Source organism: Hyla sarda, chromosome 2 (genome assembly GCF_029499605.1).
Source record: "Hyla sarda isolate aHylSar1 chromosome 2, aHylSar1.hap1, whole genome shotgun sequence".
Classification (NCBI taxonomy): domain Eukaryota; kingdom Metazoa; phylum Chordata; class Amphibia; order Anura; family Hylidae; genus Hyla; species Hyla sarda.
In genome coordinates, this window is record NC_079190.1 from 494,527,286 (window position 1) to 494,548,808 (window position 21,523).

The 21,523-nt window shown below is 46.9% G+C and overlaps 1 protein-coding gene and 1 long non-coding RNA gene across 5 annotated transcripts in view; one reads left to right on the forward strand and one right to left on the reverse strand.

Annotated features, from left to right (window-relative positions):
- DSCAM (DS cell adhesion molecule) overlaps window positions 1–21,523 on the reverse strand; it is a 586,110-nt gene that overhangs the window by 335,799 nt on the left and 228,788 nt on the right. For all 4 annotated transcript variants that reach the window (XM_056559695.1, XM_056559697.1, XM_056559696.1 and 1 more), the window contains 2 exons: window positions 5,082–5,378; window positions 2,934–3,209 (listed from right to left, as the gene is read on the reverse strand). In XM_056559695.1, coding sequence (XP_056415670.1) covers window positions 2,934–3,209; window positions 5,082–5,378 — 573 coding nt within the window. The remainder of the gene's footprint in view (window positions 1–2,933; window positions 3,210–5,081; window positions 5,379–21,523) is intronic.
- Window positions 1–21,523, forward strand: part of LOC130357174 (uncharacterized) — a 59,955-nt gene that overhangs the window by 20,383 nt on the left and 18,049 nt on the right. The window lies entirely within an intron of this gene.

Below are 21,523 nucleotides of genomic sequence, written 5' to 3' on the forward strand. Positions count from 1 at the left end.
CAAGCAGGGTGGCCCCAGCTGTTGCAAAACTCCAACTCCCAGCATGCCCGGACAGCCTTTGGCTGTCCGGGCATGCTGGGAGTTGTAGTTTTGCAACAGCTGGAGGCTCCCTGCTTGGGAAACACTGACATAGACAGTGATTTACAGCTCCCAGCAGATTTTTGTTACTTTTATATGTAAGAGCTTACTTATTTTTCTTTAATTTTCCCTTTTTCCTATTTTTGGATGACATTTTGGTGGCTTCAGAACCAATTACCAGGTTTCCACAGAGTTCTGGTCTCAACATACAATGGTTTCAACATACAATGGTTGTCCCAGAACCAATTAATATTGTAACTTGAGGGACCACTGTATTAGTACCTACCACATGACATATCACGTAAAGGACTACAACTCCCAGCTGACCTGAACCATAATGGTTCCTAGTACTCCCATGCTACAATAATATTCATTGAGCAACAATACAATTATTTTTATCTATTTTTTAATCTGTAGTTTCCTAATTTTTTATTTATTTATTTTTTTTACTTTAATTGTGAATTATCCCTCAGTGGCATTTCCTAGCGTAGTTACGTCTTCTGCCTTCAGGAACCTACACCCACCCTGGGGGCCCCCAAAATGACACCCAAAGCTCTTTTCAGTGTTTAACCCTTCCTTTACTGTTGCCCCTTCAGGCCGGAGTTAGAAGCCGACAAATCAGACGGTGCTGTGTAAATAGGTGAAATGTCTCCATAGCTACAGACAACAGCCCGGCGGGGGGAGATCTCTAGAGGACGCCATTTATAATTACATCTATCTCAACAAATCTTTTAATTGCATCCTGACTATCGGCGTCGGCTTTGATTGTGTTTAATTCCATCCTGAATTTCATAAAAAAAAGTTTTTCCTTATGACAGAATATATATATATATATATATTTTTATACGGTCCCAGCGATGACAGAGAAGAAAGGCGCGGTGGTGGCGGTGGCGCTTTGCGAACCCCAAGCCACGTCTATCCGACTGTGGGTGACTGTAGAAAATAAAGATTTTTAAACATGAAAAAAGATGAACAAGCGCAGCCAAAGGTATGTCTGTATTAAGTTTTAAGTAATATATTGGTAGTAGTCAAGGGGGGGGGGGGTTGAAAAATTTGTGACAGTTGCGCCTTAAAACCAGACTCACCATACAATGCTATGGACAGTCCAGATCTGCAAAACATGTCAATGGCTGGAAGAACCGACCAATCAGAATTGACATTTCACAGGTATTCCTAAAGTGCATGCACTGACTTGCTGCCTGGTAGTGCCCCCTACAGTACAGGGAGGTATTACATGTTCTGTACTCTTTACCTGTATTACTGAAGTGTATGCACTGACTTGCTGCCTGGTAGTGCCCCCTAGAGTACAGGGAGGTATTACATGTTCTGTACTACTCTTTACCTGCATTACTGAAGTTCATGCACTGACTGATGTCTGGTAGCGCCCCCTACAGTACAGGGAGGTATTACATGTTCTGTACTACTCTTTACCTGTATTACTGAAGTGCATGCACTGACTGGTGTCTGGTAGCGCCCCCTACAGTGCAGGGAGGTATTACATGTTCTGTACTACTCTTTACCTGTATTACTGAAGTGCATGCACTGACTGGTGTCTGGTAGTGCCCCCTACAGTACAGGGAGGTATTACATGTTCTGTACTACTCTTTACCTGCATTACTGAAGTTCATGCACTGACTGATGTCTGGTAGCGCCCCCTACAGTACAGGGAGGTATTACATGTTCTGTACTACTCTTTACCTGTATTACTGAAGTGCATGCACTGACTGGTGTCTGGTAGCGCCCCCTACAGTGCAGGGAGGTATTACATGTTCTGTACTACTCTTTACCTGTATTACTGAAGTGCATGCACTGACTGGTGTCTGGTAGTGCCCCCTACAGTACAGGGAGGTATTACATGTTCTGTACTACTCTTTACCTGTATTACTGAAGTGCATGCACTGACTGGTGTCTGGTAGCGCCCCCTACAGTACAGGGAGGTATTACATGTTCTGTACTCTTTACCTGTATTACTGAAGTGCATGCACTGACTGGTGTCTGGTAGCGCCCCCTACAGTACAGGGAGGTATTACATGTTCTGTACTACTCTTTACCTGTATTACTGAAGTGCATGCACTGACTGGTGTCTGGTAGCGCCCCCTACAGTACAGGGAGGTATTACATGTTCTGTACTCTGTACCTGTCCCAGGGTTAGCTGCTCCTTTGGACACCAGGTGAGGGGGCTCCATGTTACTTTATTAGAACACTGTGTTCTGTACAGGACCCTGAAGAAGCTCCTGTCCTCTACATAGACAGTGATTACAGCTCCAGCAGATCTTTCTGACTTTTATAAGTAAGGATTTTCTTTTCCTGTATTATTACTTATGTTCTTATTTCTCTTTAATCCTTAATTTTTTTCTATTTTTGGATGAAAATTTGGGGCATCAGAACCAATTACCAGATTTTCATAGAGTTATGTTCTCATTATACAATGGTTTCAACATACAGTAGTCATTAAAGGGGTACTCCGGTGCTCCAGCGTTCTGAACATTTTGTCCAGAGCGCTTGGAGCCGGAGGCCGTGATCGTGACATCACAGCCACATCCCCGTGATGTCACGCCACGCCCCCTCCATTCATGTCTATGGGAGGGGGCGTGTCAGCTGACACGCCCCCTCCCATAGACATGAATGGAGGGGCATGACGTGATGTTACGGCGAGGCCATGACGTCCCGACCACTGCGGGAGATTGTGGGGGGGGGGGGGGGGCCCAGCAGCAGGACCCCCGCAATCAGACATCTTGTCCCCTTTAATATTGTAACTTGGGAGACCACTCTACCAGTACCGTGTTCTTTGCTTGGTCTTGAACCGCCCCCCCCCCCCCCCCCAAAAAAAAAAACAATCACCACCATTATCTCACCTTTCACAGTGACATAGACACTCTGGCTTGTGGAGAGCTGGGGCTGGACGAGAACATTACAGGTGTATTCCCCTTCGTCCACGTCCTTCTGCACATCCGAGAGCTTTAAAGTCCCATTGCTCTCGAAAGCCACCTGGCGGTGGTTGAACGGGATGAGGATGGAGTTCTTGTACCACTTTATGGAGTAGTAGGGGTACCCGATCACACGGCAGTGAATGTAGGTGTCTCTCCCGGCTATTGCTGTGATATTTTTCATTGGTCGAATACTTGCCGGCCCTAAAAAGAGGAACATAAGGAGCACTATATGATTCTAGAATACAAAAGCACAAATGTAATATTGAAGTCTATTGTATATGCTTCAGTTGTTTCAATGCAAAATGAAGCAACTTTGGTAAAAAAAATAAAAAAAAATGTCTTTGCTACAGCTTCTAAGCAGATCTATGTGTCTCCATGGTAACAGACTACATGCAAAGCCGCTGTAGTCAGGTCCTATGAAAAGACTCCCATACATGTGTCCCCTACTTATCTGCTAAGAACAGAGTGAAAGGTGTAAGACTGCAGGAGCAGACTACACAGGGTTTTCTTGTAGTCTGTTACTATGGAGACACACTGATCTGCATAGGTGCTGAAGACACATTTTAGGAGAATGACACAATAACAAATCTATATGACAGTGGTCTCCAAACTTTGGATCTCCAGCTGTGGAAAAACTACAACTTCCAGCATGCCAGGACAGCCAACGGCTGTCCGGGCATGCTGGGAGTTGTAGTTTTGCAACAGCAGGAAGTTCACAGTTAAAGACATAGGCTATATGACATGATGCATACAAGCAGGTCCCACCCTGCTACATCCAGTTATCCATAAAGTCAGGGTATATATACCTAAAACAAAAACCGTATTTTTCGCCGTATAAGACGCACTTTTTCTTCCCCAAAACTGGGGGGGAAAAGTCTGTGCGTCTTATGGGGCGAATACACCCCTATCGCGGCGGTCCCTGCGGCCATCAACGGCCGGGACCCGCGGCTAATACAGGACATCACCGATCGCGGTGATGACCTGTATTAACCCTTCAGACGCGGCGATCAAAGCTGACCGCAGTGTCTGAAGGGAAAGTGACACTAACCCGGCTGTTCAGTCGGGCTGTTCGGGACCGCCGCGATTTCACCGCGGCGGTCCCGAACAGCCCGACTGAATAGCCGGGTTAGTGCTTACAGGACACCGGGAGGGACCTTACTTGCCTCCTCGGTGTCTTCTCCGTTCAGGGATCCCCTGTATGGCCGGCGCTCTCCTTCCTCGTCATCACGTAGTCGCGTACGTGCGTCGGCGTGCGTAACGATGTGATGGCGGCGACAGAGAGCGAGGATACCCGGCCGGCAGCAGAGACCTTACGGAGCGACGGGGACACGGCGACAGTGATGGAGCGACATCCAGGGCAGCGGTGACGGGTCCGGAGCGGTGGGGACACGTGAGTATTACCTCCTATGCAGTGGTCTTCAATCTGCGGACCTCCAGATGTTGCAAAACTACAACTCCCAGCATGTTCGGACAGCCAACAGCTGTCCGGGCATGCTGGCAGTTGTAGTTTTGCAACATCTGGAGGTCCGCAGGTTGAAGACCACTATCTAGTTCAAAATCTTTATTTTATTAGATTTTGCATCTATAAATTGGGTGCGTCTTATACGCCGGTGCGTCCTATAGGGCGAAAAATACGGTAACACATGAGCTTCTAAAAGAAAAATAAATACATTGTCTATTTTTTACATAAACACTGAAAGAAAACGTAAAATAAAAATACAAAATTTTTACATTACTTGAGTTATAAGATATCAAGAATTCAGCTGATTTCCTGTTACCAGAGAGCAGTGAATTGTGGAACTCTTCCACTCAGGGGCTGGTCCTGCAGAACTGCTGCTAATGGGAACGGTGTTCCTGCTGTGAAAAAAGTACAGGAACTCAGTTCCCACATATTCCTGCAGGACTTGAGCCCTGATTGTGGGGGCTCAGATATCGGCTGTCTGACAGCAGGGTGGAGCTAAATTGCTGACCGGTGCCAGGGGCAACCAGCAGAATTCTGAATCGCCTATTGATTTCATGAATTAAGAATTTTATTGTAAATTTTGGTTTTTGAGGAGCTGATTTGACAAGCACCTCTTACGTTTATTCGAGCCTGGTACGGGACGACTCCCGCAGAGTTATTGGCAGTGCAGCGGTAGACTCCCCCGTCCCGCACCCCCGCGTTGGTGATGTTCAGATAGCTGACAACGTTGCCGTCAGAGGTGATGAGCTGGCTGATTCGGTGGTTGCCGTTCTTGATAATGGACTCGTCGTCCAGCGTCCAGGTGATGGTCGGCAGAGGGGTGCCCTTTACGTTACACATCAGGGACACGGCTTCTCCGGCAGTCACCACTTTTTCAGTGAAGGCCGAACTTATTTTGGGGGTTCCATCTAAACAAAAACAGTAAAAGAAAAAACATTATAAACTGATGACATGGAATGGGCAGAGAAGCAGATAAATACAACTGTGGAGCAGGGAGCTGTAGTAGGAACGGCCTAGGTAAGTATTAGTTGTTTTTTTTGGGCCACAATAAGACACAGTGTGGGTATTGATACTGAGCAAGGGCCCAGTTGGGTCATTATTACCGAGTGGAGGCACATTTGGGGCATTATTACTAATTTGTGGTGTAAACTATGGGCTTTAATACAGAGTATGGGCAACTTTGGGTTTTCATTGCTGAATGGGAGCACAGTTGGGTCATTGTTTCTAAGAACATAAATAGTAAGTGGGGGGCATAGTGGGGGCATTCATACTAAATGAGGGCACAAAGGGGAATTGTTAGTGAGTGTGGGATTTAGTGGAAGCATCGTTACTTAGTGAGGGGCACTAAGAGGGCAAGATGACTAAAGGGCATACATACAAAGTGGAGGGCCCCATTACTGTGCAGGACACAAAGGAGGGCACTTTTACCATATGATTCATTAAAGGAGGGAGCGATCTCTGCAGAGAATGGTGTTTTGGGCTTTATAGAGAAGAAAGGAGAAAGGGAATAAGTCTGATCAAAAAAGAGACCACCTGTAGTCACTGGATGTAAGTGCACTGTAATCACTTATAGGTGTGGCAGAGCCTGTGCAGGACAAGTATCTACCACTATATGGGGGATATTGGTACTTTTTGGCTATAGAAAGACAGACAAATAGATAGATAGATATGTGGTAGAGGGTGTGATGCAAAGGGCAGATGGAATTACCATAGGGGCAGATGGCATTAACCCCTTGTATTCGTGACGCCAGGGCATGGTTTATCCTCGATACCACCTGAAGGTATACCGCTAGATCCTGGGCTAGGCACGGGGGCAATAATGACTCAGAAGCCAAGTTACGGATAACGGTAGCTTTACTGAGTGCAGACGATGGTAAAGTCTATACAGTTCAGCCAGGGGCCATGGAGGTGACCAGTGACTCAGAGACCTTAAGGGCTTGCTCAGACTTGTAGTAGATGGGGTAAATTTAATGAAGGCCACGTTGACTTGACAAATGATGACTGTGACTGACTTGACTTGTGACTGATGACTGACAAGACTGAGACTATGGGTACTTGTGGCTGCAGACTGGACTTGAGGCCTCCTATGACTCTGGACACTCTCTAGGACTCGAAAGAGAGAGAGAGCTAGCTCCACCCAGGGCTTATATGGGGGAGACCAGCAGGGAGCCCATAGGTCACCCCTGGGAACACCTGGTCACTGGTACCTTCTGGGTAACAATCACATGACAAGTCACATGGTTAACAGTCTTAAAGTGATAACGCTTTCTGAACACATTTCATGCTTTCTGAACACGTTACATGGTATAATACATTAGAAGCATACTTACATGGGGGGATGGATGCAAGGGGGCCAAGGGGACACTGTAAGGAGGCTGCCTGACAGGGCAGCAAGGGTACAGGGTAACACCTCCTGTACAGGGCAACCACAAACTCCCCCTCTTAAGCACAGCCATCCTCTGCACCCAGTTCTGGAGGGCGGACGAATAACAGTGGCAACTGAGGCCTAGTGACAGTTCCTGGGGCATATTGGTATAAAATGTCCTTCACAGGTCTGGATAGTTAATAACAACAGTGGATGAGTACATGTAGCACTTTAGAGATGTCCAAACATGCTCCTTTGGGACATAAATTGTTAGACGCACTGGATTCATTACACTCTAGACACTAAAACACATAAATTGTGGATTGGGCTGCCGGAGGGTATTTACCCAATGCCTTAGCTACTGGGGCTCTTCGGTACTAAAACACTTCTCCCCCAGAACTTTATACATATTTTATACAACACACCATTGTTACCTCTATATTCAGCATTTCTGTCACTCCACATGCTTTACTTAAAGCTTACCTATCATATCACAGAAAAAAAAAAAAAAGTACTCGGTACCTCGGTACCTCATCCTGATCATGTACATAAAACTTTTGTGTGTCTAGCTTCTGTATTTCCTTTAAAATCAGCTTATATCAGATCACACAGAATTTTCATCTTCTCACAGGCAGGGGGCGTGCCCCTCTCTTGCCCTTACTGTACAGGACTAAACGTCCTCCCTCACTGTGTGCTACTGACACTGTGTGCTACTGAGCTGTCAGCTGCCGGGGGTCATCCGAGACAGTACATCGGCATTGACATTCGACTTGCCGCTTCTGTACTTGATGGTGAAACTGTAATTAGCTAATCTTGAAGCCCAACGCTGCTCGATTGCACCCAACTTGGCAGTGTTCAGGTGAGCCAAAGGGTTATTATCCATGTAGACAGTAAATGGCGTAGTCTTTGAACTTTTCGGTCACGGCCCACACCAGGGTGAGAAGTTCACATTTGAATGAGTTGGAATTTGAATTGTTCATCTCTGCTCCTAGCAGGTTACGACTGGCATAGGTAATTACTCACTCTTGCCCTTCCTGGACTTGGGACAGGACAGCTTCCAGACCTTCAAAACTGGCAACAGTATACAGCCAGAACGGCTGACTGTAGTCTGGATACGCCAAGATGGGTGGATCTGTCAGCAGATGTTTGAAAGCTCGAAACGCCGTCTCTTGCTCTTCGGCCCACTCTTCGGCCCATTCAACAGTCTTCCATTGTAGTTCTCCTTCGCCGTACCCTGTAAAGGAGCTGTGAGGGGTTCTGCAATCTGGGCAAAGTGGGGAATGAAACGGCAAACCCCAGGAAGCTCCTGACATCTTTCACCGTGCGCAGGGTTGGCCAGTTCTTGACAACTTCCACCATTTCAGGATTAGGCTGGACTCCCTCTGCGCTGACAACATTACCCAAGAAGTGGACCTGAGGTTTGAGCAAGTGACACTTTAATGGTTTGATCTTCAGCCCATGCTTGATTAGGATTGGAAGACGTCTGACGGGTGGCTAAGATGTTCCTGGTAAGACTTGGAATACACAATGACATCGTCCAGGTACAATAGGACACTTTGAAAATTCAGATGGCCTAGTCACCTATCCATCAGACGCTGGAACGTAGCAGGGGCATTGCACAGCACAAACAGCATACTTTTAAACTCAAACAGTCCGATGGGTCACGAAGGCGGTCTTCTCCCGATCCTCCATGGCCATGGGCACTTGCCAATATCCACTGGTTAAAGGACATGTGCAGCGTGATTAACACTTATCTCCTATCCACAGGATAGGGGATAAGTGTTTGATCGCGGGGGGTCCGACCACTGGGACCCCCCTGTGATCTCCTGTACGGGGCCGCAGCTGTCCCGTGCAGGGGGCGTGCCGGCCGCAGCATGACATTGCAGCCGGCACGTCTCCTCCATACATCTCTATGGGAGAGGCAGGGAGGCAGCGTTCGTGCCTCCCCGTCTCCCCCATAGAACTGTATGGGGATGGGGAGGAGAAGGGGCGTCACTGTCGACCTCTAGGTCGACGCTACGCGCCTTAGCACTCACCACGAGCGCTAATTGCAGTGCCCCGTTAGGGAGATCACAGGGGGTCCCAGCGGTTGGACCCCCCGCAATCAAACACTTATCCCCTATCCTGTGGTTAGGGGATAAGTGTCATACCGCTGCAGTTGTCCTTAAAGTCCAGGGTGGAGAAGTAAGCAGCCGACCCAAGGGCGGTGAGTGACTTTTTGATCCTTGGCAATGGATAAGCATCCTTGTGTGTGACATAGTTCAATTTCCTGTAGTCGACACAGAAGTGGATGGTTCCGTCTTTTTTCTTGACTAGGACAATGAGTGCCGCCCAGGGGCTCTGACTTTCCTGGATTACGTCTGCCTCTTTCATGTCAGCATCTTCTTGACAGTCTGGTACATGCCGGGCGTGACCGGATGGTGCCTTTTCTTGATAGGTGGGCTGTCACCTGTGAGACTTCGGTGCTGGATCATTGAAGTCTGCCCAAAGTCTGTGGGGTGCTTGCTAAAAGCCTCATCGTACCTTTTGGCAACACTGATGATTCCATTGACTTGGTCCCTTGGGGTAGTGTCGTCTCCAACCTGGAGTTGCGCCCACCAGGGCTCTGGAGGGCTCACACTGGATCCTTCAGCCACTTGAGCTGCATGCTGTCGGGCCACCAGACATTCTGTCACAATGTCTTTCGACTCTAGGAGGTACAGCTGGGCTACAGAAGTGTCTTGGGCCAGACAGTAGCAGACAGGTTTACTAATTACACCGGGACTCTCCCTTTGGTGACAGTGACAAGGCTTCTCGCAGCTCGAACAAGAGGATGATCTCCCATTTGCATAGGTTCCAGCAGGGCTTGATAGTACCTATTCTTGACTCCGGGACATGCACAACACCAGATGACAGTCTCCGTGTTGGGTTGTAAGGTCACCGACCTAATATCTTGAACTAGTACTCTACAGATTTCACCTTGCATGTTGGCAAACTTCTGCTCTGCCTGTGGAACTTTCAAGTGGTGCTGCGCAGCCCGCTGGCCTGAAGGGGACATATGGGGGAGAGAGGCATGCAAGGCATCTAACACTTCAATGAAACAATTCAAATCCCCAATATAAACTCAGCAGACCCCTTATCTGTCAGATTAGTTACAATCATTCCCTTCCCGCTAAGTACATGCTCTCCCAACTGAATGGTTGGTTCCGAGTATCCATGTCTGGGGACTGGTAGCCCATTACCCGCAACTACTCGGAAGTTAACATCATCAGGCTCACACAATAAATTAGCATCCCAATGCTGATAGAAAAAACTTTTAGGTCTAGTAGACACTTGTGACCCTGTATCTATCAATGGTACACCTTCTACAATAACTTTTACATAGGGGCAGGAGGCGACATAAAGTGAGAGTCCTGACTTAGGTCGTTCAGGGATTGACTTTTAAATCCCAGCACTTCATTTTCCAATGTCCTGACTTATTACAGTAAGTGCAAAAGGGTTTTTGAGTCCTCGAGGGTCTATTGGGCGGAGGATTGTGGTAATTGAAATTGTGGGGAGCAGGAGCAGGGGCACGGGCAGGTTTCCTAGGCAGGGGTGGTTCACGGTCAGGTAGAACAGCCCGGGTGGCAAGCTCCTTCACAGCCTTAGTCAGTTGTTCAATGTCCTGCCTAACACTCTGTAAATCTGAAGCTGCGGTGACTGGCAAAGTAGATGATACTGGGGCAGGGGGCTGGCGACGGTGGTAGTATAGGTCTGGCTACCGCCCCTAGTGGCTCTAGAACGGGTGTAAGGGGTGTACAAACTTCCTCTATCTCAGTCCCGCACTCAATTACTTGGTAGCCAGTCTCTTGAAAGCGGTGAATGACAAGTTGGGGTTTTGGACCTCTAACATTCTCAGCTGGGCTTTGTCGCACTTATTATGAGCCCCATCAATAAATCTGTCCATTAACACCTTGTTGCCCTCCTCGGGAGTTATCCCATCAAACTTTTTAACAGTCTCTAAGGCATTCTGTAGGGCTACGGCATATGCTCTCAAGGTCTCACTTGGCTTTTGTTGCCTTTCATAGAGCCAGAGACGTACCTCTGATGGAGAATGTGACTCAAATACCTGGTAAGATACCTTCAAAGATCTGCTCTACAGTCCAGGTGCGGACTTCCTCTAAAGCTGGTCCTTGTAGTTGACCTGTGAGCAATTGCACCTGTTGGTTAGGAGGGAAAGAGTAAAAGACAAACTCTGGATCCTCTCTTTGAAATCCCTCAAGGTAAAGGCGTCTACATTGTAGGTAGGGAGGATAGGGTTCCCCATGAATACTGGTACAGATGCTGGAACCCCAGGACTGTTAATGCTGACTGCAGGCAGGGCTGGCAAGATTCTGGCTGCTGGGGCAGATGATGACCTCGCTGCTGAAGATGAAGGGGCGCTGTCGCCTTAAGGGAAAGAAGATGCGTTCTCCTTTAAGATGCTTACTGTAGCGCAGCAGCTGCTTTGACTTGACTGATAATGGATGCTCCCCCTCTATTTTGCAGTCACCCGGTTGTAATCCGTCTTGCAACCAGACTTGCAGGCACTAACGGGTTAATACTGATAGTAACTGGCACTGGAGACTTGATACTGACAAACGTTGGTGTTTGCAGGGTCTGCGCTGCAGCGGGTGCTTGACAGGTAACAACAGAGACAAGCGCAGCAGCCGGAGCTTCTAATATGGCTGCTCCCAGGGAACTTTGGCTGTTTTGGTCCGGTCGGCAAAATATTCCCCTGTGCAACAGAGGGAGGCTCTTTGGTTCCTCCTCGCAGCACTGAAGAGGCGTCACCACTGGGGATTGACAGGGCTTAGCTGCGACCGCTCGCGCACGCAGGAAACACCGGAATAAGTTAGCCCTTTCAGGTACCGACTCGGTAATAACACTTTCCACCGATAAAGTCCCTTACACTTTCTGGCGCAAACCTTATTCGCGTCGGCATGTGATTTTCTGACAATACTGGACACTGTTCAGATTGGGGGAGGACTTTATGAAATAGATAGATAGATAGATAGATAAATAGCAGTCCAAGAGGTAAGCAGCACTACCACAGTAGTTGAAAAGTCCAGGGGTGCAAGTAGAAGGGTACAGTCCCAATCGCAGACTGCATAGACAATCCAGGCAAAAAATGTCAGCAGCACACCCGTAGTTAAAGTGCAAAAGGTGGGATTTTATTGACCCATATCAAACGCATTTAATATGGGTCAGTAAAATTCCACCTTTTGCACTTTAACTACGGGTGTGCTGCTGAAATTCTTTGCCTAGAAAGATAAATAGATATGAGATAGATATAAATATGAGATAGATAGATATGAGATAGATAGATAGATATAAGATAGATAGATAGATAGATAGATAGATATGAGATAGATAAATAAATAGTAAAGGTTGGACTTGGCGTGTTAGTTGCTGGGTTGGCAGGCAGTGTTTATGCACCTTGTAACCTGCTGATTTGCACCCCCTGGGGTATTACTCCACCCGCCATGTATACTAAATCTTTTCTACATAAGGGAGGTTTTGCGCAGGTGGATGTTCGTCTTTGGCGTGCGCCCCCGAGTGAGGTTCCCGCTGTCAGCCTGTGATAACCCCCACACTCACTCTCTCTCTCTCTCTCTACATCATTATGGATGATCAATATACTTTTCAGGATTGCCAAGCCACAAGAGATGGTTGCTGCGGTAACAGGGCCTAGGCTGGTTATCGCTCCTCTCCATACACACAGACTAAATATAGCCTCCATATTGTCTTTGGCTGGAGCCCTCATTAACAGGTGGCCACGGTCATTAATCCTTCCCCTTCCATCAATTCATCCGTGTGGTGGCCCAGTACGGGAAGTGTTACCTCGTCCCCTTGCTGCCCTGTCAGGCAGCCTCCCTTCTGTGTCCCCTGGGCCCCCCCTTGCATCTGTCCCCATGTACATATGTTTATCATGTATTATACTGTGTAATGTGCGAAGAACACGTTGTCACTTTAAGACTCTTTACCATGTGAGTTGTCATGTGATTGTTACCCAGGAGGTATCAGTGACCAGGTGACCTAGGGGTGACCAATGGGACCCCACCAGAGCCTCCCCCATAAAAGCCTCTGCTTCTTGCTGAGGTCCAGTCAAGTCGAGCCTAAGTGTCCAGAGTCATAAGAGGCCTCAAGTCCAGTCTACAGCCACAAACTTGCAAGTAACCACAGTCACAGTCAAGTCAGTCACAGTCATCATTTGTCAAGTCAACTTGGCCTGCATTAAATTGACCTCCTCTACTACAAGTCCCAGCAAGCCCTTAAAGGGGTACTCCGCCCCTAGACATCTTATCCCCTATCCAAAGAAAAACGTGTCCCCTATCCACAGGTTTTAGAATACGGGAAGTCTGAGCAATGTGGCTACTCCCGATCTCCTACACGGCGCCCTGGCTCTCCTACAGAGTGGCGCCTCACAACCCAAACCCGAAGCGGGGGCTGCCACACCCGCTCCATATATCTCCCGAAGATAGCCAAACAGCTCTCCCATAGAGATATATGGAAAGGGCGTGGCACCTGAAGCGGGGGTCATGACGTGCCACTCTGTGGGAGAGCCGGGGCTCAGTACAGACGATTGCGAAGGGCCACAGTGCTCGGAACCCCCGCGATCTAAAAATTACTCCTACGGATAGGGGATACATTTTTCTATACTGATTGGGCATGGGACTTCTTTTTTATAACAGTGCTTGATTGACAGTCAGCTGTAAACCGAGCCCTGTTTCCATATCTGGTTCCTGCTCTATGCATACACATGCACTTTGTACATGTTGTTACATTTCAGTCTCAGATGGCTGATTTTGGAAAAGGTTAAAGGGATCAGATGAGGGACATATATGGATCAGGCTACTTCAAAGAGAAATCTAATGTGGGGGGTGGGGGGGGGGTACTACCCATGATCAAGGAATGAGGGTCCAAAGAAATGTTGCATCAAAATGTTGCACCTGTGTACCTCCCTCTTCTGCAGCATCTCTTTATCTTATGCTGTGGAGTCACAGTGCCCTTATAGCAGTGACGGTTGGGGTGCTTCACATAGGTGCCTCCCTATAGCGGTAATCAGCCCCAGTGCCCCCCATCACAGTAACACTACAATTACCCTATGACAGTGAAAGCATAGTGCTTTTCTATAGAAGTAGGCAGCCACAATGCCCATATATTCGTGTCATACAAACTGCCTCAAAACAGTGACCTACGCATTGCCCCAGAAGAGTGACATATGCAGTGCCCCCATAACAGTGACGTACAGAGTGCCCCATAACAGTGATATACACATAGTTCCCATTACAATGACATACACCGTGCCCCATAAGTAACATAAAAGTTCCCCAATAACAGTGGCATCCACAGTCCCCATAACAGTAACATACACAGTGCCAGTGCACCATAACCATGATATACACAGTGCCCCATAACAGTAACATACACATTGCCAGTGCACCATAACCGTGACATCCACAGTGCCCCATAACAGTGACATCCACAGTGCCCCATAACCGTGAAATCCACAGTGCCCCATAACCGTGACATCCACAGTGCCCCCTTAAACGTGACGACCACAGTGCCCCATAACCGTGAAATCCACAGTGCCCCATAACAGTAACATACACATTGCCAGTGCACCATAACCGTGAAATCCACAGTGCCCCATAACCGTGACATCCACAGTGCCCCATAACCGTGACATCCACAGTGCCCCATAACCGTGACATCCACAGTGCCCCATAACCGTGACATCCACAGTGCCCCATAACCGTGACATCCACAGTGCCCCATAACAGTGACATACACAGTGCCCCATAACAGTGACATACACAGTGCCCCCATAACCGTGACATCCACAGTGCCCCATAACCGTGACATCCACAGTGACCCCCATAACCGTGACATCCACAGTGCCCCCCATAACCGTGACATCCACAGTGCCCCATAACCGTGACATCCACAGTGCCCCATAACCGTGACATACAGTGCCCCATAACAGTGACATCCACAGTGCCCCATAACCGTGAAATCCACAGTGCCCCATAACCGTGACATACACAGTGCCCCATAACAGTAACATACACATTGCCAGTGCACCATAACCGTGAAATCCACAGTGCCCCATAACCGTGACATCCACAGTGCCCCATAACCGTGACATCCACAGTGCCCCATAACCGTGACATCCACAGTGCCCCATAACCGTGACATCCACAGTGCCCCATAACAGTGACATCAACAGTGCCCCCATAACCGTGACATCCACAGTGCCCCCATAACCGTGACATCCACAGTGCCCCATAACCGTGACATCCACAGTGCCCCATAACCGTGACATCCACAGTGCCCCATAACAGTGATATCCACAGTGCCCCATAACAGTGACATCCACAGTGCCCCCATAACCGTGACATCCACAGTGCCCCATAACCGTGACATCCACAGTGCCCCATAACCGTGACATCCACAGTGCCCCATAACAGTAACATACACATTGCCAGTGCACCATAACCGTGAAATCCACAGTGCCCCATAACCGTGACATCCACAGTGCCCCATAACCGTGACATCCACAGTGCCCCATAACCGTGACATCCACAGTGCCCCATAACCGTGACATCCACAGTGCCCCATAACAGTGACATCAACAGTGCCCCCATAACCGTGACATCCACAGTGCCCCATAACCGTGACATCCACAGTGCCCCATAACAGTGATATCCACAGTGCCCCATAACAGTGACATCCACAGTGCCCCCATAACCGTGACATCCACAGTGCCCCATAACCGTGACATCCACAGTGCCCCATAACCGTGACATCCACAGTGCCCCATAACCGTGACATCCACAGTGCCCCATAACCGTGACATCCACAGTGCCCCATAACCGTGACATCCACAGTGCCCCATAACCGTGACATCCAGTGCCCCATAACAGTGACATCCACAGTGCCCCATAACCGTGAAATCCACAGTGCCCCATAACCGTGACATCCACAGTGCCCCATAACCGTGACATCCACAGTGCCCCATAACCGTGACATCCACAGTGCCCCATAACCGTGACATCCACAGTGCCCCATAACAGTGACATCAACAGTGCCCCCATAACCGTGACATCCACAGTGCCCCATAACCGTGAAATCCACAGTGCCCCATAACCGTGACATCCACAGTGCCCCATAACCGTGTCATCCACAGTGCCCCATAACCGTGACATCCAGTGCCCCATAACCGTGACATCCACAGTGCCCCATAACCGTGAAATCCACAGTGCCCCATAACCGTGACATCCACAGTGCCCCATAACCGTGACATCCACAGTGCCCTATAACCGTGACATCCACAGTGCCCCATAACCGTGACATCCACAGTGCCCCATAACCGTGACATCCACAGTGCCCCATAACAGTGATATCCACAGTGCCCCATAACAGTGACATCCACAGTGCCCCCATAACCGTGACATCCACAGTGCCCCATAACCGTGACATCCACAGTGCCCCATAACCGTGACATCCACAGTGCCCCATAACAGTAACATACACATTGCCAGTGCACCATAACCGTGAAATCCACAGTGCCCCATAACCGTGACATCCACAGTGCCCCATAACCGTGACATCCACAGTGCCCCATAACCGTGACATCCACAGTGCCCCATAACCGTGACATCAACAGTGCCCCATAACCGTGACATCCACAGTGCCCCATAACCGTGACATCCACAGTGCCCCATAACCGTGACATCCACAGTGCCCCATAACAGTGATATCCACAGTGCCCCATAACAGTGACATCCAGAGTGCCCCCATAACCGTGACATCCACAGTGCCCCATAACCGTGACATCCACAGTGTCCCATAACCGTGACATCCACAGTGCCCCATAACCGTGACATCCACAGTGCCCCATAACCGTGACATCCACAGTGCCCCATAACCGTGACATCCACAGTGCCCCATAACCGTGACATCCACAGTGCCCCATAACCGTGACATCCACAGTGCCCCATAACCGTGACATCCACAGTGCCCCATAACCGTGACATCCACAGTGCCCCATAACCGTGACATCCACAGTGCCCCATAACCGTGACATCCACAGTGCCCCATAACCGTGACATCCACAGTGCCCCCATAACCGTGACATCCACAGTGCCCCATAACCGTGACATCCACAGTGCCCCATAACCGTAACATCCACAGTGCCCCATAACAGTGACATACACAGTGCCCCATAACCGTAACATCCACAGTGCCCCATAACCGTGACATCCACAGTGCCCCATAACAGTAACATACACATTGCCAGTGCACCATAACCGTGAAATCCACAGTGCCCCATAACCGTGACATCCACAGTGCCCCATAACCGTGACATCCACAGTGCCCCATAACCGTGACATCCACAGTGCCCCATAACCGTGACATCAACAGTGCCCCATAACCGTGACATCCACAGTGCCCCATAACCGTGACATCCACAGTGCCCCATAACCGTGACATCCACAGTGCCCCATAACAGTGATATCCACAGTGCCCCATAACAGTGACATCCAGAGTGCCCCCATAACCGTGACATCCACAGTGCCCCATAACCGTGACATCCACAGTGTCCCATAACCGTGACATCCACAGTGCCCCATAACCGTGACATCCACAGTGCCCCATAACCGTGACATCCACAGTGCCCCATAACCGTGACATCCACAGTGCCCCATAACCGTGACATCCACAGTGCCCCATAACCGTGACATCCACAGTGCCCCATAACCGTGACATCCACAGTGCCCCATAACCGTGACATCCACAGTGCCCCATAACCGTGACATCCACAGTGCCCCATAACCGTGACATCCACAGTGCCCCATAACCGTGACATCCACAGTGCCCCCATAACCGTGACATCCACAGTGCCCCATAACCGTGACATCCACAGTGCCCCATAACCGTAACATCCACAGTGCCCCATAACAGTGACATACACAGTGCCCCATAACCGTAACATCCACAGTGCCCCATAACCGTGACATCAACAGTGCCCCCATAACCGTGACATCAACAGTGCCCCCATAACCGTAACATCCACAGTGCACCCTTAACAGTGACGACCACATGTCAGTATAACGTAAAAAACTGTGATGAGGAGGAGAGAACCACTTTGACCACTAAACATTACACTAAAACAAACAGGGGGAATATTCATGGATGCCGAACCATATACGGAGGCAGCAGCAGAGTATAACATCTTTGGAAATTTACGCGGGATAGGGTGGTGGTTCTCAACCAGGGTGCCTCCAGCTGTTGCAAAACTACAACTCCCAGCATGCCCGGACAGCCAACGGCTGTCCGGGCATGTTGGGGGTTGTAGTTTTGCAACAGCTGGAGGCACCCTGGTTGAGAACCACTGGAAGAGAGTACAGACTAAACATGGCGGAGCTGGAGATGGTTTAGAGAAGAGTCCACAAAGGCCTCACTTCTGAACCCCGGCCATACACTGATCCCCCCCATGACTGTTGGCGTTGTGTGTACGGGGGTCTACTATAAACACCAAGCAGAAGTGTACAGAGTTTTCCTCGGAAATGATCTGCAGCTAATGACTCCGGCGGCCATCTTATTCCTGGATGGATGGTTGTCCCTGGCAGATGAGATCCGGGGGAAGGACACTCGGCTGATCAGTGACTACAATAAGAGCCCCAGCTGGCACCTCTCTCTGTGGCTTATTATCTGTAATTGTCATGTGCCCTGCAAGAGGGAATTCCAGAAAAAACACAGCGCCGGGTGCGGGTCCCCATAGATAGCCGTGAATAGTCACCAGGAACAGTGCGGACGCCGCCTTCTACAGGACATCGATTTACCCTTTTCTCACAAAAATGCTGTGCATTGCAGCTTGGGGCCCCTGGGAGTGTGTAAACACCATGGCGGGGCCACAGGTGCCATCCGAGAAGGAGACATTAAAAAAGGGAAAATCACATATAAATACAGGTCCTCCTAAGAAGCTGCAGTCCCAATTGTAAAAAATATAGATAGATAGATAATAATATAGATAGACAGATAATAATTTAGATAGATAGATAATAATATAGATAGATAGATAATAATATAGATAGATAGATAATAATATAGATAGATAATAATATAGATAGATAATAATATAGATAGATAGATAATAATATAGATAGACAGATAATAATATAGATAGATAATAATATAGATAGATAATAATATAGATAGATAACAATATAGATAGATAATAATATAGATAGATTATATCTCATATCTATCTATCTACCTCATATCTATCTACCTCATATCTATCTATCTATCTCATATCTATGTCATATCTATCTATCTCATATCTATCTATCTATCTATCTATCTCCTATCTATTTATCTATCTATCTCATATCTATCTATCTCATATCTATCTACCTCATATCTATCTACCTCATATCTATCTATCTATCTCATATCTATGTCATATCTATCTATCTCATATCTATCTATCTATCTATCTCCTATCTATCTATCTATCTATCTCATATCTATCTATCTCATATCTATCTATCACCTATCTATTTCATATCTATCTATCTATCTATCTCATATCTATCTATTTCATATCTATCTATCTATCTCATATCTATCTATCTATCTCATATCTATCTATCTCATATCTATCTATCACCTATCTATCTCATATCTATCTATCTTATATCTATCTATCTCATATCTATCTATCTTATATCTATCTATCTTATATCTATCTATCTCATATCTATTTATCTCATATCTATCTATCTATCTATCTCATATCTATCTATCTATCTATCTCATATCTATCTATCTCATATCTATCTATCTCATATCTATCCATCTCATATCTATCCATCTCATATCTATCTATCTATCTCATATCTATCTATCTATCTATCTCATATCTATCTATCTATCTATCTCATATCTATCTATCTATCTCATATCTATCTATCTCATATCTATCTATCTATCTCATATCTATCTATCTATCTCATATCTATCTATCTATCTCATATCTATCTATCTATCTCATATCTATCTATCTATCTCATATCTATCTATCTATCTCATATCTATCTATCTATCTATCTATTTATCTATCTCATATCTATCTATCTCATATCTATCTATCTATCTCATATCTATCTATTAATCTAATTTCTATCTATCACCTATCTATCTCATATCTATCTATCTTTATAATGCAAATAAAAACGGCACAGCCAAAATCCAGAGTAAAAAAGAAACTCGGGGTGCCCGCATATCTGGAACCTGGGTCCTCCGGTTCCTTAATCCAGATAAAGCAAATAGGATGCAGCACTCCACAGGTAGCAAAGAAGGTGGTTTTATTCCATCATGTGCATAGACAACGTTTCACCAGTCTCACACTTGAAAAAGCCAGTGTGAGACTGGTGAAACGCTGTCTATGCACATGATGGAATAAAACCACCTTCTTTGCTACCTGTGGAGTGCTGCATCATATTTGCTTTATCTATCTATATATCTATCTATCTATATATCTATCTAAAGCAGGTATAAGGCAGCACACCGAGTAGTGTTCAAATAAGGTGCAGTTTAATATCCCATATCCAGATACAACGTTTCGGCAGTATCACACTGCCTTTCTCAAGCATCATACTGATATATGCCGAAACGTGTGATACTGCCGAAACGTTGTATCTGGATATGGGATATTAAACTGCACCTTATTTGAACACTACTCGGTGTGCTGCCTTATACCTGCTTTGGATGTCTACTTGTACAGTCTGCGACTGGGACTGTTGAAAGTTTGGCTTGCATTATGTATTGTATTACTCCGGCTGTGCTGTCTCCGTACCTTCTTGTGTGTATATATCTATCTATCTCTGATATCTATCTCATATCTATCTATCTCATATCTATCTATCTATCTCCTATCTATCTATCTATCTATCTCATATCTATCTATCTATCTCATATCTATCTATCTATCTCATATCTATCTATCTATCTCCTATCTATCTATCTCCTATCTATCTATCTCCTATCTATCTATCTATCTATCTATCTCATATCTATCTATCTATCTATCTCATATCTATCTATCTATCTATCTCATATCTATCTATCTCATATCTATCTATCTCATATCTATCTATCTCATATCTATCTATCTCATATCTATCTATCTCATATCTGGGTGAGCCAGCTGAAACGTTGCCTACACGTCTCTGGAATAAATCACATTTTATTTTTTGCTGACACCTGGTGTGCCACTGTTTATTTAATTTTTCTGTGTTTGGAGGGGTCCCCAACCTAGACCCGACACAGTAGGCACCCTAACACTTTTTCTTACCCCGGAGTGCTGCTTTCCTGCTCTATCTATCTCTCTCTCATATCTATATACCTCATATCTACCTCATATCTATCTATCTCATATCTATCTATCTCATATCTATCTACCTCATATCTATCTCATATCTATCTCATATCTATTTATCTCATATCTATCTATATATCTCTCTCTCTCTCATATCTATCTATCTATCTATCTATCTCATATCTATCTCTCTCTCATATCTATCTCATATCTATCTATATATCTATCTCTCTCTCATATCTATCTATTTCATATCTATCTATCTATCTCATATCTATCTCTCTCTCTCATATCTCTCT